Source organism: Aotus nancymaae, unplaced genomic scaffold (genome assembly GCF_030222135.1).
Source record: "Aotus nancymaae isolate 86718 unplaced genomic scaffold, 86718_ANA_hifiasm-v0.15.2.pri h1tg000003l, whole genome shotgun sequence".
NCBI lineage: Eukaryota > Metazoa > Chordata > Mammalia > Primates > Aotidae > Aotus > Aotus nancymaae.
Window position 1 is genome coordinate 38,161,887 of NW_026988414.1, and position 15,169 is coordinate 38,177,055.

General features: G+C 52.3%; 2 protein-coding genes across 2 annotated transcripts in view; one reads left to right on the forward strand and one right to left on the reverse strand.

The window, feature by feature from the left end:
• The first annotated feature begins 3,607 nt into the window (after positions 1 to 3,607).
• Positions 3,608 to 5,538, forward strand: ENHO (energy homeostasis associated). Its single transcript, XM_012463238.3, has 2 exons — positions 3,608 to 3,821; positions 4,736 to 5,538. The coding sequence occupies exon 2, from the start codon at positions 4,887 to 4,889 to the stop codon at positions 5,115 to 5,117; it is 231 nt and encodes a 76-aa protein (XP_012318661.1). The 5' UTR covers positions 3,608 to 3,821; positions 4,736 to 4,886; the 3' UTR covers positions 5,118 to 5,538.
• Positions 5,539 to 5,600: 62 nt separating this feature from the next.
• Positions 5,601 to 15,169, reverse strand: part of DNAI1 (dynein axonemal intermediate chain 1) — a 64,236-nt gene continuing 54,667 nt past the window's right edge. The window contains exons 14-20 of the mRNA XM_012463240.2: positions 14,248 to 14,337; positions 14,030 to 14,117; positions 13,281 to 13,360; positions 11,805 to 11,953; positions 11,608 to 11,707; positions 8,893 to 9,078; positions 5,601 to 5,914 (exon numbers count right to left, since the gene is read on the reverse strand). Coding sequence (XP_012318663.2) covers positions 5,816 to 5,914; positions 8,893 to 9,078; positions 11,608 to 11,707; positions 11,805 to 11,953; positions 13,281 to 13,360; positions 14,030 to 14,117; positions 14,248 to 14,337 — 792 coding nt within the window. The 3' untranslated portion in view covers positions 5,601 to 5,815. The remainder of the gene's footprint in view (positions 5,915 to 8,892; positions 9,079 to 11,607; positions 11,708 to 11,804; positions 11,954 to 13,280; positions 13,361 to 14,029; positions 14,118 to 14,247; positions 14,338 to 15,169) is intronic.

The following is a 15,169-nucleotide window of genomic DNA, read 5'->3' on the forward strand; positions in this document are numbered from 1 at the left end:
TCAAAAAAAAAAAAAAATATATATATATACACACACACACACACATATATATATATATATATATAGAGAGAGAGAGAGAGAGAGAGGCCAAAAAACTATTACATGCTGTTAACTGTAAGACACATTCTGATTACATAGTTGTTTAAGCTGGGGGAAAAAAATGCACCTTAGAACCAATTAAACATATTATTAGCAAATGGAATTTCTCCAAATGAAATTGATAGGCAGCTGATTATAGTTTTAAAATAATTGCATAATCTGTTGGGGGAAAAGCCCTTATCCAATTCTCCTAAATGTAGAGCTCTGGGATTGTTCAATCCCAGGATAATCTGTAAAACATCACCAGAAGTTGTAGTGCTAATCAGTGCAGTGCCCCACAGAGAAATCCTCCGTAATGGCCCTCTCAAAACACTGGATAAGGGATCTCCACCTTGTGGCCAAAAACTAAGGCAGCCAAATTGGCTGACCGAGAGGGAACTCCACAGCCAAAGAAGCAAGTCAACAAACAGATGCCATGAGACTTCCTAGTTTCATCATTTCATTATTATTAATGGCCAAAAAAATCTATAGTAGATGATGTTCTGGGTTAGTGACCAATCCACAGTGCTTCCTTTTCACCCCACTTTATTCTCTATTTCTTCTATCTCTACATATCAGGACTTCTCCTTAGGGGGAGTAGTTTAAAGATAGTTCAAAGGCAGTTAAAAGGTACTGGGATTATTAGAAGCCACACTTCATACCTCATGGAGACCTCACTAGAGCATGAAGGGACATTACCCAGAGAACCTATATCTGAAGAACGGTGGTCCTATGCTATGATCTCCAGAAGCAGCAGCTGGATGTGTCACTCAGTTGTTCTCCATTGGAAAGAAGGCGAGTTTATTGGCATTTGTATTGTGGGATGGATTATGTAGGTGAGGGCCTTTTTGGAATCATATAATAGGAAATGATGTGTATGTGTTGGGCAAACAAAGGGTGGACTGTATGGACAGCTGCCATTTTGCTTCTTTATGGTGCTCCTTCCCCTGGAAACCACCACCTCCACCTCCCCACTGCCCATACGGTTATCATGTTAATCAATTTGCTCTTCATCCCTTGACCACGATTGATTAGTCCAAAGATAAGCATCTAAGTTGAATCAAAATATTTCCTGAAAATTTTGCAAACCAAAAAAAAAAAAAAAGGAGGAGGAGGACAAGGAGGAGCTGGCAGCAGCAGCCAGTCTCTTTGGTTGCCTACACAGTAAACTTTAAAACTTCAGAATTGTCTGAAGTCCTGCTTTTTACCATGTAAACTAGGAGAATATTGTAAGTCCATCTGGGGATGGGGAGGACAGGGGCAAGGGCCAGGGAAGGAAATGGAGACAGGCAGAAATTAACAGAGATGAAAGGTAGAGAGAACTCTTCTGGGGGGCTTTTGATCTCTCAGTTTCTGTTGTTCCTGAGTCATCCTTGCCTTTAGGTTCCAATATCTGATTATACATTTATCTTTTTGCTTAAACTAGTTCTCACTCTCCCTGGGTGAGCTCATCTATTTTTCTCATTTAACTATCACTCTTTTGCTGATAACTCACAAAATACTATCTTTAGCCTGGACCTCTTTCCTAAACCTGAGGCTTGTTCAGTAAATGGCATCACAGTATCCTTAAGTCACTAACCTTGGAGTTACCCCAGACTTTTCCTTCCTGCTTACCTCCCCTATCCTCTAGACCTCTAAGTCCCACCAACAGTAGCTCCCAAATATCCTCAATGCTCTCCTTTTCTCTCCACTCCATCAGTTCAGTCCCTCATCATTAATCCTTGCCTTAACTCTCAAATGCCTTCAAGACCCCATCCCACACCATAGCCCAAATCATTCTACTAATTTCTGGATATGATCACATTACTCTTCTGCTCAAAATTCTTCAGTGGCTCCCCACTGTTTTCAGGATAAAATCTGAACTCCTGCAGCTGGGTCACAAAATTCGCTCACATTACACTCAGATGTGCAATGATTTAAGTCTCCTCCATTTCCTATAACTAGTCTGATCTTTCTCACAATGCCCCCACCCTGCTGGGTAATGGGCAGTGGCTGGGGGAGCTAAAAGTAATCCACTCTGGTAAACTCTATAGGATCCAATAATTTATTTTAGACAGTCTCTAAGTACTTTGGTAGCTTTGGATGACTCAGTCTTTCCTTTCTTCTTTTCAAGATAGCATCTGGATTTTTAGGGGTCTTATGTGAATTTCATGGCCTTGGGGGAAGGGGCCTCTTAGTCACATGGTCCTTGGGGCTGTGTCGGCTGGCATTTGCTGAGCTGTGGTCGATCTGGTATAAATTAGTGAATAACAACCCTGAGAGGTAGCTATTATTACCACCATTTTACAGATGAGGAAGCTGAGGCTAAGAGAGATTAAATAACTTGCTCAAGATCACAAAGTTAGTAAGTGAACCAGGCATCAATACCACCCCAATTCCAGTAGGCACTTAATTATATGAGTCTAGGATTCCAGAGAGAAGTTAAAGCTAGACTTGGGAGCACTGGGAGTCTTCATGATAACTTCAAGGATGTGATCCTTCAAGGAGACCATTTAGAGCGGGATGAGAAGAGGGCCCGGATCAGAATAGGTGACAATCACTGGCCTGTAAGCGTCGGGGAGGAAGAGGTCTACCTCACTGCTCCTGTCCAAGCTATCTTCTTAGGGGAGCTTTTAGGATGGCGAGGTAGGACTTACACCATGCCTGCACCTATTCCAGCCAGGGCGGAACCATTGCTCAGAACACTCCATTTCTGTCCCAGGCTCCCCACACAGTCTGGCAGCAAGCCTGCGACCAAAACTGGGTGGGAACTCAGTAAATGTGTCCAAAGAACCTGCGTTGCCAGAGACTTTCACACCTTCGTAGGGCCAGGGAACATGCGGCCCTCTAAAGTGGGAATGCAGAGTCCACACGCAGGTGGCAGAGACAAGTGCGGGACTGCACCATAGGCTGTTCCCTAACTGAGGAGGTTCAGTCTCCTGCCAGGTGTGGGGACGCGGGGCTTTCTTCCGGAAGACAGGCTTGAAGACCTCTCCCAGATATAGAGGGGTGATTTCTTCAGATGTGGAAATGCAGAGGCCTTGGCCTTTCTTGGATGCGGGGTGTACAACCTCTTCCAGGTGTAGAGGGTGCAAGAAATCCCTACGTAAGGGTAAGCCTCGCCCCCTCCCTACCCCCTCCCCACCCCATCCCCTCTCCCGAGAAAGACCCTGGGCCAGCTACTCCTTCAGCCCCACTCCCGCCCCGCGCCGGCACCAGAGCGGGCGGGTCGCCACCCCAGCACACCACCAATGGTGCGGGAACCGGGGCTCGGCCCACCAATTGAGTGGCAGCAGCGGCGCGAGGATGGCTCCGCCCCCGGGCCACAGGCCGCCGGCCTCCCAAGAGGCGGGGCTCTTCGCTGTTTTTGCTGGCGACCGAGCCCGGCCGAGCCCAGCCGAACGCAGCCGAGCTCAGCCGAACGCAGCCGAGCCCAGCCGAACCCCGCGCAGCTCCCGCCGCCGCCGCCGCCCGAGCGCTGCCGAGCGAGCGAGCAGCCGCGGCCGCGGAGGAGGTGCGGCCCCAAGGGGAGGAGGTGCCCGCTCGCCGCAGACCGCCCGCGGCAGAGGCCGCCCCGGTCGCGCCGCGGCGGGAGCGGCCGGCGGAGGCTGCGCGGCAGAGGGGGAGGTCCAGGGGAGCGGACGTCGCCTCTGCTGGCCTCCCGCCTCCCGCCACCCCACGCCCGCAGGCTCCCGAGCCTTAGTCGGCGCAGAGCATCCCGCTGCCCCGGACCCTCCCGCGGGCGCGCACCAGGCTCAACTCAGGTAAGGAGGGCCTCCCGCCACGGGCACGGGAGCCAAGAACCTGCAACCCGAAGATGGAGATAAAGAGACAGAGACACACAGCCGCAGAGAGAGACGGACACAAAGAGACACAGGAACCCCTGAAAAGACCCCACGGAGAAGGGGAGAGGGACATGTCCATGGGAACACAGGGGGACATAGCCTGGAAGAGAGAGACAGAGAGACACAGAGACTGATGCAGAGATACCCAGAGACACACTGGGAGAGAAACGAGACATACAGGAGACACACTCAGAGGTGGAGACACACGGAGAGACAGCCACACACACACACAGAGGTAGGTATGCAGAGGCACAGTCACACATCCAACGGAGGGACAGGGAGACGCCAGACACACACACCTGACTCAGAGAGGCAACCCCTCATGGAGACACACAGCCCTGGATGCACAGAGCCTGCACATGCCTGCCAGGGCCTCACAAAGTTCCCTCTGTGCGAGCTGGCGCCTCTGGAGATCTCCTGGTCGGGCTGGCTGGAGTCCTGGGGAGAGGAGGTGCCCAGGCCACACCAGAGCTGCTCACAGCCCCCATCCTCTTGGGCCGGGGGCTGCCTGGGTCCTACCTACCAGCAGAGGGCTTTTGAGGGCTGCAAGTTTAGTGGGCAGGGCCAGGGCATGACCACCAGGTCTAAGGAGAATGAGATGACGGCTGCCTACTCCAGCTTCCCCACGCTGGCTACACACTCATTCAGGTGCCCAGAACCAGGCCTTCGGGTGGGGGTGCTGGCTCTGTGGGGTATTTGAGCCTGTTGGGACCCAAGGTCTTTCACCAGGGAGACCAGAAATGTGGGAGGAAGGCTCTCTTCCCTACCCTTCTCCTCCTAGGCCTCACCCCACCCTCCTCACCACACACTCTTTTTCTCTGTACCCCCAACAGGCTCAGGACTGCAGGTAGACATCTCCACCGCCCAGGAATCACGCAGACAGCAGAGCCTCCTTGGAAAGCCAGCCATACCAGAGTCCTGCCTCGGCATGGGCCTCACCATCCAGGCAGCTCCACTGTCTGTGCTGGTCTAAGGGTGCCCGTCATGGGGGCAGCCATCTCCCAGGGGGCCCTCATCGCCATTGTCTGCAACGGGCTTGTAGGCCTCTTGCTACTGCTGCTCTGGGTCATCCTCTGCTGGGCCTGCCATTCTCGCTCTGCCGACGTTGACTCTCTCTCTGAATCCAGTCCCAACTCCAGCCCTGGCCCCTGTCCTGAGAAGGCACCACCACCCCAGAAGCCCAGCCATGAAGGCAGCTACCTGCTGCAGCCCTGAAGGCCCCTGGCCTAACCTGGAGCCCCGGACCTAAGTCCACCTCACCCAGAGCCTGGAATTAGGATCCCAGAGTTCAGCCGGCTGGGGGTCCAGAACTCAGAGTCTGCCTGCTTGGAGCTGGACCCAGCAGTCTAGAGTCTAGCCAGCCTGGCCCCAAGAGGAGCTCAGTGGACCTAAGGAGATGGGCCTGGGGTGGGGGCTTATGAGTTGGTGCTAGGGCCAGGGTCATCTGGACTATGCTCCATCCCAAGGGCCAAGGGCCAGAAGCCGGGTTCACTCTTTCCCTAGGCTAAGCACCTCTAGGGCCTCTAGGTTGGGGAAGCAAACTGGAACCCATGGCAATAATAGGAGGGTGTCCAGGCAGGGCCCCTCCCCTGGTCCTCCCACTGTTTGCTGGATAATAAATGGAACTATGGCTCTACCCTGAGATTTTCTTCTCTTCCTGAGGGCCCTGTGGTAGCAAAATTAAAGGTGTGGTGGGTTTCCAGACAGGTTTATTTGTGCAAAGTTATAGAGGGGTAATGGTTGAAGGCCAAGTCCTGGGGTGAGGTGCTAGGACCTTAAGGAGCAGAATAAGAAGGGCAGATGCTGGGACCTGATCAGGGGTGGGGTCACATGCTGGGTGCTAAGGCTGGGCTGGGTACCAGGGTCAAGCACTATGAGTACTGGATTCAAGCGATGAGACTGAGGCTGGGCCCTCAGGTCTTGGTTTTCACTTCCCTCACCAGGTTCAGCAGTTTGTCCAGTTTCGCGATCTCCACAGCTAGACCCTTCTGCACCTCCTGCCCCTTCTTTTCCTGGGGAGAGGGAAAGCGTACAAGGGGGAGGAATGGTGACAGGTGGGCTACCTCTCTCTGGGTCCTAGCACTACCTCTGCCCAGCCTGTCCAGCTGTGCCCTACCCCTCCCCTGCTAGTAAATTCTGGATCCCTGCCTCCCCTCTCCCCAACTTGGGTTAGGTGGCAAAGGGACTCAGCTGATAGCTTGCAAAAAGGAGTCCAGCTCTGGCTTGAACCTCAGATGGGGTCTGACGCTGTCAGGAGTGGGAGAAGGCATCCATCCCCTGATCCTCAGAGCAACAGCCTTCCAGGCCAGGGAGATCCAGCTTTTTGAAGGCAGGGGGCTGACTGCTGACACCATCCTTACCATGGCAAGGTCCCTGGCTGAGTCCTATCCAGGAGCTAATGGGTCTGTGTTTGGGGAGGGAGGGGCTGTGGACAGAGCCTCAGGGGTCCCCACCTAGTCCTCTCACATGATGCCTTCAGGTCAGGTTGGCAGTGGGTGCCATTTGGGGCCAGGCCTGCTGTGTCAGACATACCCAGGGTTGGGGAGGGTGTCAAGAGACTCATAAGGGCAGAGGGAATAGTCCATATGACTCCAGGTGTCTTTGGCTGAGGCTGTCCCTCAGAAGACCAGATCCTGAGTTTATGACCCCTCACCCCACCTGCAGAGCACTCTAATCCTTCCATTGTAAGCTGGACACTGGAGTGTGTGTCACCCACAGGTCCAGGGAACTCCTTGGCAAACCAGCACCAGTCCCACCCTCCCTACTGTCCAGGCAGTGGGCTGAGGTCTATGCTGTGGCAGGCTGGGCAGCTGTCATTTCCCCATTTCCTGCCTTCTCTCTGCTCCTTGGCCCCTATCCTCTTAGTCACCTGTGCCCACTGCTCACTGACACCTACCCCAGCCTTGCCTTGGTCTGGCCAGGGTTGTAAAGTGGATGTGGGGGTGAGTGCAGGGCCAGTAGGCCCCTCCCTAGCTCCTTTCTGGCTGCTGACACCATGTGGAGCTCAGATTTCCCCCTGGTGTGACCCCATACCTACTCCCAAATCTTCTCCCCATCCTCTTGCAGCCCAGTGCCTTTTTGCCACTACCCAGCTCACCTCTACTCTCTCCAGGCAGAGGACAAAAAGCTCTTTTTCTGTCTCTCCCCACTCTCCTTACTGAATTAAGCTTGGGTTCTCTTCTTGGCTTCACCCCATCCCCTGGGAGTTAGGGGACCTGGTTTTAGTTCCAGCTTTGTCATTAACTCTCTATATGACTTTGGGCAAGTCCTTTGCCTTTCCGAGCTTCCATTTCCCATCTATCCTATAGTTAGGGAAAGACAGTCCTTGGCCTTTGACACACTGGGCTCTTGACACCCATCATGGGAGCTCCCTGGGCAGGGTAGTCCAGGCCTCAGTGGGGAAGCCCTTTGGAAAGGGCAGGGAGCCTGCCGCTCACACAGGAAGGGCAATAGGGATGCCCAGAGGATTTCATTTTGCATGAATCACTTGGCTGATTGGGTCAGATAGAAATTTCACAGGAGCCTTTAATCCACTCAAGCACCCAACAGCCCCCAACTGTCCCTGCTCAGGTCCTCAGAGACGTAGGTCCCCAAATATGCAGAGCTTGGCTCTCCCAGCCATGACTGACCCTTCTCTGAGGGGAACTGAAACTGTGGGAGATCCTTACCTCCCTGGATCAGAGTGGGCAGGGCAGGCTCTCACCCATGTCTACCACCCTTATGGTGTCATGGCCATAACCCTCCCCCAAAGAATGACCACTATCCCTCCTAGAGGGTTGTCCAACTCTGCCAACTTCAACCTGGGTCTCTCTCCTCAGAAAATTAGGAACAGATTTTATCTGTTCCACAAATTGTGCTGCCTCCTTCCTACTCCTTGAGGCCAACTAGCTGGGCTCAGCAAAGAGATTCAGACCATGCCAGACTCCCTCCCTCCCTTCAAGCCCACCACAGCCTCTGGGCCACAGCTGCAGGCGCTTAGCAGCCTTTTGAGTATTTATAGCCAAGTCCACCCCCTCCCCCAGCTGGCTACAATTACAGGCCCGGCCACACTCCCAGGCCTTGCCTCCCTGGCCATGGTGGGGAATAGACCAAGCCAGCACCAGAGGGATGGTGCAGCAGTCCCTTCCTTGGTAGGAGCACAGTTGTGGGAAGTCAGCAGTTGAAAGACACAAGCCCCTGCCACTGCCTCAAACTACAGTAAATGCCTCAAATTGTCAGGAGGGATGGTCATCAGGGCAAGCTGGCCCAGTCCTGATCCTGGCCCAGAACCTGGCAGAAAGCAAAGAGCCATCTCTACTCTTAGCACACGAATGGGCAGGACTGGGCTCTGGGTTCTTGGGCTCAGGATTCTTTGGGCTGCAAAGTCGGGGTTCATAAGTCTGAATGTGGACTCAGGTCTGGACTTTAAGATCATCATTCTGGGGTCCAGACCTGTATTTGGGGGCCCTGGGCTCTAGGCAGGGTCTCCTGATCATTGGAGATCCTAGAAACAGGAACCAGAGCTGAGAAGGAGGACTGCATAGCTGCTGCCCTAGTTACCCTCCTCATGGCTCATTTCCTTCCTCTCTATGTAGACCCACAGCTCCCAGCTCAGGGACCATTGGAGCTGAAGCCCTATGAAAGCCCAGCCAATGAGACAGTGGCTCAGCCCTGAGCCCCCTACCTGGGTGACCCACAGCATTTCTACTGGGAAGAAATCAATGATAACCCCACATTTGCCTCCGCAGGCTTCAGATCCACCTGCTCACTGGATGTCTCCACCTGGGAGTCCCCTGGGGCCCCACAGGTAACTCAAATGCAGCATGTCAAACTGCTATTTTCTCACAAACCTGCTTCTTCTCCCATAAGCCTCATTCAGGCAATGACACCATCCTTACCCTGGCTCTCCCAAGCCAGAAACTGGGGGGTCACCCTGGCTCCTCCCTTCTGTCATCCCCACCCTCCTGGAGACTTTAGCTCTTGCAGCAGCCCAAAGTCCTGGAGCCTGTACCTTTGGCATCTTGCGCAAATTGGGCGAGAGCTTGAGGCAGATGATGTGCCCGCGGTCATCGCCCACAATGATGATGGGGTGGATGGGATTGAACTGCACGTGAGTGATCTTGTTCTTCTTTTTGGCCACCACAGGCTGGTTGCAGATGGCCTCGTACTTGTTGATGGCCAAGTCAAACACGTGGGTCTGTGGAGAGGTTGGTGTCGGCACACTCAGGGGTAATGGGGCCTGTCTTCCACCTCAGAGGAATCAGCCCCTGGACTTTCTGGGGAAAGACTATAGAAGGCTAATGGCTAGCACACTGGAGCAGGAGGTGGAGGGAGGGGGAATTTTGTGTCTCTGTTTATGTTTTTCCTATGGTTGAAAGAGTGAGTATAAAAAAGTTTAGGAGAACTTTTAAATCTATACAGAATTAACAATAATAGCAGCTACAGGCTGGGCGTGGTGGCTCACGTCTGTAATCCCAGCACTTTGGGAGGCTGAGGTGGGTGGATCACTTGAGGTCAGGAGTTCAAGACCAGGCTGGCCGACATGGTGAAACCCTGTCTCTACCAAAAATACAAAAAATTAGCTGGGTGTGGTGGCGCACACCTGTATTCCCAGCTACTAGGGAGGCTGAGGTGGAAGAATCACTTGAACCTGGGACACGGAGGTTATAGTGAGCCAACATGGAACCACTGTACCCCAGCCTGGGTGACAGAGTGAGATCCTGTCTCAAATAAAAAAAAAAAGAAAAGAAAATAGTAGCTACCGTTTGTTGAGCACTTACTAGGTACTAGACTCTGAGCAAGTGCACCACATGGTTGCATTGCCTCATTATGCTCTTCACAACCACTCTGTAAGGTGGTTTTGCTATCTTCATTTTAAAACCAAGGAGTTAGAGGCTCTTAGAGGCTAACTTGCTAGTAAGTGGCAGAGCCAGGGTTTACACCAGTTAATATATATAAAGTGCAAAGACAGTGCTTGACATATGAGTGGTCAGTCAATGTTGGGTGTTACCTTCACCACACCCTAAGACCAAACTGCTATCAACTCTGGACAACTGTGCCAGCCTCTTAACCGGTCTCCCCACTTCCACTCTTGACTTGCTACAATCCATCCTCCAAACAGCAGCAGGCTTACCTTTAAAACACTTAAAATTCTCACACAGACTCCCTTGGCACTATAAATAAAATCCAGATCCCTCACTCTAGCCCACCTCCCCACTCTCACCTCATGTTCTTGCCCCTTGCTTACTAGACTCCAGCCACACTTGCCTTCCTGTTCCTTAAACAGGAAGGCTCGTTCCCACCTCAGGGCGTCTGCCCCGGCTGCTCCCTCAAGGTGGCCTGCTCCCCTGCCCCATCTCTACATGCCTCCTTGCCAGTCAGCTCTCAGCATGAGTGTCACCTCTTCAAAGAAGCCTTTCCTGACCACTGTATCCAAGAGACCACCCAGTCCTTTTCTTTTTTCTCTGTTTTCCTTTTTTTCTTTTTCATTGCCTGGTCTCTGTGAACCTCTTTCTCTTTTTAATAAAACAGGTTTATTGAGATATAATTCACATACTTTAAAATTCACTCATTTAAAGTATAAAATTCTTGGTTTTAGTATATTCACAGCTATGCAACCTTTGCTACAACAGATTTTACAACATTTTCGCTGCCCTTAGCCACACAAACTGACTTTCCATCTCTACACATTTGCTTGTTTTGGATGTATTCTATAAATGGAATTATACAGTATGTGGTCTTTTGTGACTGGCTTTTTACACACGAATGTTGTCAAGGTTCCTCCATGTGGTAGCAGGGATCAGTACTTCATTCCTTGTCCTTGCTGACTAGTAATCCGCAAGGAGACACTATATTTCATTTATCCATTCAGCAGTTGATGGACACTGGGTTGTTGCCCCTCTGACTGTTAGGGGTAATGCTGCCATGAACATTTATGTTTACATATCACAATCTTTTATTAATAATTCTCTGCCTAGCACTTCATACTGGGAGTTTTGTTGTTGCTTTTTGTATCTTTCCCTTCATTAGAACATAAGCTCCACAAGAGCAGGTATCTAAGCCACCAAGGTCCAGCCTGGAGCTGGGCACCATCGCTCGCCCTGAGTAGCCATCTGTTCCTGGAATAGATGACTGACAGACTTTAGGATGATGCCCTCATCACTGCATTCTTTCCTTGGGGCAGCCAGTGCTTCTCAGTTTATATCAAAGTCCACAGGGAAAACGCGTTTGCATCCAACAATGTGCTCACAAGATGTTTATTTCTGAGCTCTCACCAATTCTGTGTTGACTAGCCCCCTCCCACTCGACCCCTCAGAATCAGCTTGCACACTTCCAGGGATGGAGACTTCAACTACCTTATAGATACTATTGAGTCACTGATCAACTCTGGCTCATACATTTCTCTTTACATGGAGCTGAGCCCTGCCCACCTCTAGTTCCCCACCACAGAGCAGAGGAAACAACTGCTTTATGGCATCTCATTCCCCAGAGCACTTTCTCCTCCAAGGTGAACAGTCCCATTCCCTCCTTGAGGCCTCATGGGATGAATGAGTCCTCCTTTGGCTGGGCCCTGGATGGCTTGCCCCTTAAAAATACACAGTCCTTATGTCCCACCTTCTCCTTCCTGACCTCAGCATGGAATGGGCTCTCCATCAGGGAGGCCCTGAGATACTGCACCTGATCTCTAGTAGGGACTCAGTGAGGAGGTCAGGACAATGCCACTCACCTTCCCATCTGTGGTGACAGCTGCGAACACAGTAGAAGAGTATGGTGCCCAGGCCACATCGCCCACGGCTGAGTTTAGGTCATAGATGAACATCGGGGTCCTGCAGTGGTGGAAGGTGGAAAGCCCATGGCACAGAGAGCTCATAATGCCACAGCCTGGGGGAGGGCCCAGGGCAGAACCAGGAATAGGCCCCTCACTTGATGGTATGGTCCCAGATCTTCACTGTCCAGTCGGAGCTGCAGGATATGAAGACCTTGGTGTGGTATGCGTTCCAGGACACAGCATCCACTGCCATGTTGTGGGCATCATAGGTATCAAGGAATTGGCTGGAGTAGGATTTAGAGCACTGGTAGGGGAGGGGACAGGAGTCAGAAGTGATAGAAAGGTCAGCAGCCACCATTCTTCTGGGGGCCTGGAGGATCTGAGCCTTAGCCTCCACTCCTGTCCTTACCCCACATTGCATCCCAGCTGAACTGGGGCCAACCTCCTGGCTGCTCCTCCCACCCTCAGCACACCCAGGGGGAAAGGAAGGGCTTGAGGGTCTGAGGATTCAGGACAGGCAGGGGAACCTTTGTGGAGGATGAAGGAAAGGGCTGTAGTCTGCCCAGTGCTCTAGATGTGGAGGCCTAGCCAAGCCATGTCCTAGAGAGCTGGGGTGGGGCTGGGTACCCAGAGTTTTCCATTCTCTAGCTCCCTCCAGATCACCCATGCTAGGACCACCTGACCAGGATTCCAGGCCAGGCAGAAAAGGCCTTCTCTCCTTAACAGAGGGCAAAGCATGTATCAGGCCCAGGGGGAGGTGTGGTCTGGCCATCTTCCAGGCCAGGGCCTATGGACAGACAGACAGAGCCCTGGGTCCACCTGCAGCCCAGACATCATCCTTGCAACAGTGATAAACATCCCACCTTGTCCAGGCAAGAGCAGGTGCAGAGCCAGAGCCAACTTGGATCTCCAGATTTCCTATTCTGTTTCTTGCCCTGACCAGCGTGCCCCTCTCTCCCTCCCTCCAGGAGACAGTGTGACTGAGTAGTCTCTCATTACTCCTGCCTCTCTTGGGCTGCCAGTAGGAGGGGTGAAGAGGGGGTGGGGACTTCTTTTGCATTCAGACCAGCTCCGGCTGGGCCTCAGGGGCTCCCGAGAGGCTGCCTGTAATTAACATTCTGAGTCTCTGAGCCTAAGAAAAGCTTGCAGCAGAGCTATTTCTGGATGGATGGAGGTTCAGAAGGATGTTCACCTACTACCACTGAGACCTGGTAGAAACTGACCGCGAGGTTCCATCCTGTTGGCTGGGATGTAGCCAGTATTCAGAGAGAATTCTGGCTTTCAAAGCTCAACTCAAGTACAAATCTCCTCCAGGAAGTTTTCCCAAAATGTTCTAACTCCCCCAACTAGAGTTCCCACTTCTACCTCAACTCCCAGGAAGGGAGGGAGGACCTGGAGGAAAAGATGCCAGGCTGGGCTAAAGCCACCCTCTAGATTCTCCATCCCCTTTCCTGCATTAGCCCTTATTCCTGCCACCCAAGCAGGTCAAGAAATACATTCTCTTCCCTCAAGAGGCCTTCTAGAACTGATGGGAACTAAAATCCATCAAAATAGGATCTGTTGAGAACTCTAAGCTCCCAGCTGCTCAGGTCTAAGTGGCCCTCTAAGGAGCTGGCACAGGGCGGCCTCACCTTGTAGATTTTTCCCTCCTCTGTGCCCACTAGGAACAGGTAGGCAATTTCTTTGTGGAAGTCAAAGGCAGTGCCACAACCTTGGGAGAAGAGGGAGGAGCAGGTTTAGCCCAGTTCTGAGAGGGAGGCTCCCAGCGCCTCCCCTCCTCAGCAGAGGAGCTCAGCCCAGGCACTCTCAGTGCAGGACTCAGTGCAGGACAGACTGAACATGGGCCCCTGTAAGAGCTGGGACCAGGCCAGGCAAACAGAAACCAGTCCTCTGGCCTGCTTGTCCCAGGCAGTTAGGATTCTGCAAACAGCCAGGGGTTCTGCAGACAGGAATGGGGGCCTGGGTTAACAAGGGATTGAGTTAAACAGGGTCAGGGTCAGGGTAAACAGGGACAGGGTCTGCAAACAGGGACATGGTCTGTGCCAACAGGGATACAGTCTGCATAAACAGGGTAGGAACTGAGTAAACAGGGACAGGATCTGGGTAAACAGGGGCCTGATCTGCATAAACAGGGCTGGATCTGCATAACAGCACCTGATCTGCATAAACAGGAACAGGGTCTGCAACAGAGGGATGGGAGCTGTATAAACAGGGAGGGTCTACACATAGCCAAGGGCTCAGGCCTTCCTGTTACATCCTGTTGGGCTCTGGCACAGGTTGCAGACAGAACGCTCAGTCAGGAGAAGGACCACTGTCACTGACCCACACTGGGCCTGAATGACCTGGCCAGGCCCGGAGGTGAGGGGGCTGGGGCTCCTACCCACTGTGTGCAGCTGCAAGCCCTCAGGAACTTCCGTGGTGCTGCCTTCCACCTTCAGCTTGATGACATCTATGTGGACCAGCTCACTCTGTAGTCACAGAGGGATGTTGGGGGAGGGCACGTGGGTTGGGCTGGATCAGCAGGGCTGGGGGCCCTTTGCCATTTAGCTCCCCGCCTCCCCACTCACCCCCGTATGACCCTCTCTGGGAAACAGGCACCTTCACGAGAGTCCAAGACACAATCCTGCCATCAGATGACACAGAGAAGAAGTTAAGGTTTTGGTCCATGTCATCCTTCTGCCACTTGACCTGAAACATCCCAAAACATGAGCTCTGGGACCCTGCTAGGGTGTTGAGTTATGTCTGTGGGCAGAGCAGGGCTCCACAAGCACCCATCTGAGGCTCAGAAGCGAGTTCTGGGAGCCCATTTCCCAGAATCCCATGATTGGTCCTCTCTCCCTCCTTCCATCCATCTCTGTCTCTCATTCCTTTCTCCTTGACCATCCTGGGGAATAGTGCCAGTCAAAGCATTGCCTTAATTTACTGGGGAGGTACCCAATCCCTCCCTGGGTTGGGTTCCAGGAGCCCCATTGCTGGGAGAAGGAAGTGGCTATGGGTTCAACCACCTTACATAAATAAACATGACCTGGAAAGAACAGGGCCCATCAACCAGTTTCCTGTTTATAAAACAGGAGTCATAATAGCATAGGTTTGTTATGAGAAATAAATAATATATGTGAAGCCCTTATGTCAGAACATTGCACATATTAAGTGTTCAATACATGATAGCTAATGTCCTCATTAATACCATTATCCTAGGAATCTAGGTGCCAAGGTTCTGCAGGGGCCTTTCCCTGCTTGCTTGTGGGGGCTGGAGAGGAGCAGGCCCTAAGTCTCCTGCCCACCTCTTCCAGGGTTGGCCTTTCTCTAGGAAGTGTCTCCTCTGTTCCTACCTTTCCTTTGCTACTAACTCCTGCTCTCAGAACTTTGCTCGCAGTCCCAGATTTGAGCTGTGTTTCTTCATCTGCAAATCGGGGTTAATTATCCTGCTCCACCCATCTTCTCAGGGCTGGAAGCACACATATGGGAAAGTGTTTTGGAGACAGAGCTGTTGTCTTATGAAGATGACATGCTTGAGACT

Excerpts from the sequence above, each read along its gene's own strand:
- ENHO (XM_012463238.3), top strand. The coding sequence starts at position 4,887 with ATGGGGGCAGCCATCTCCCAGGGGGCCCTCATCGCCATTGTCTGCAAC.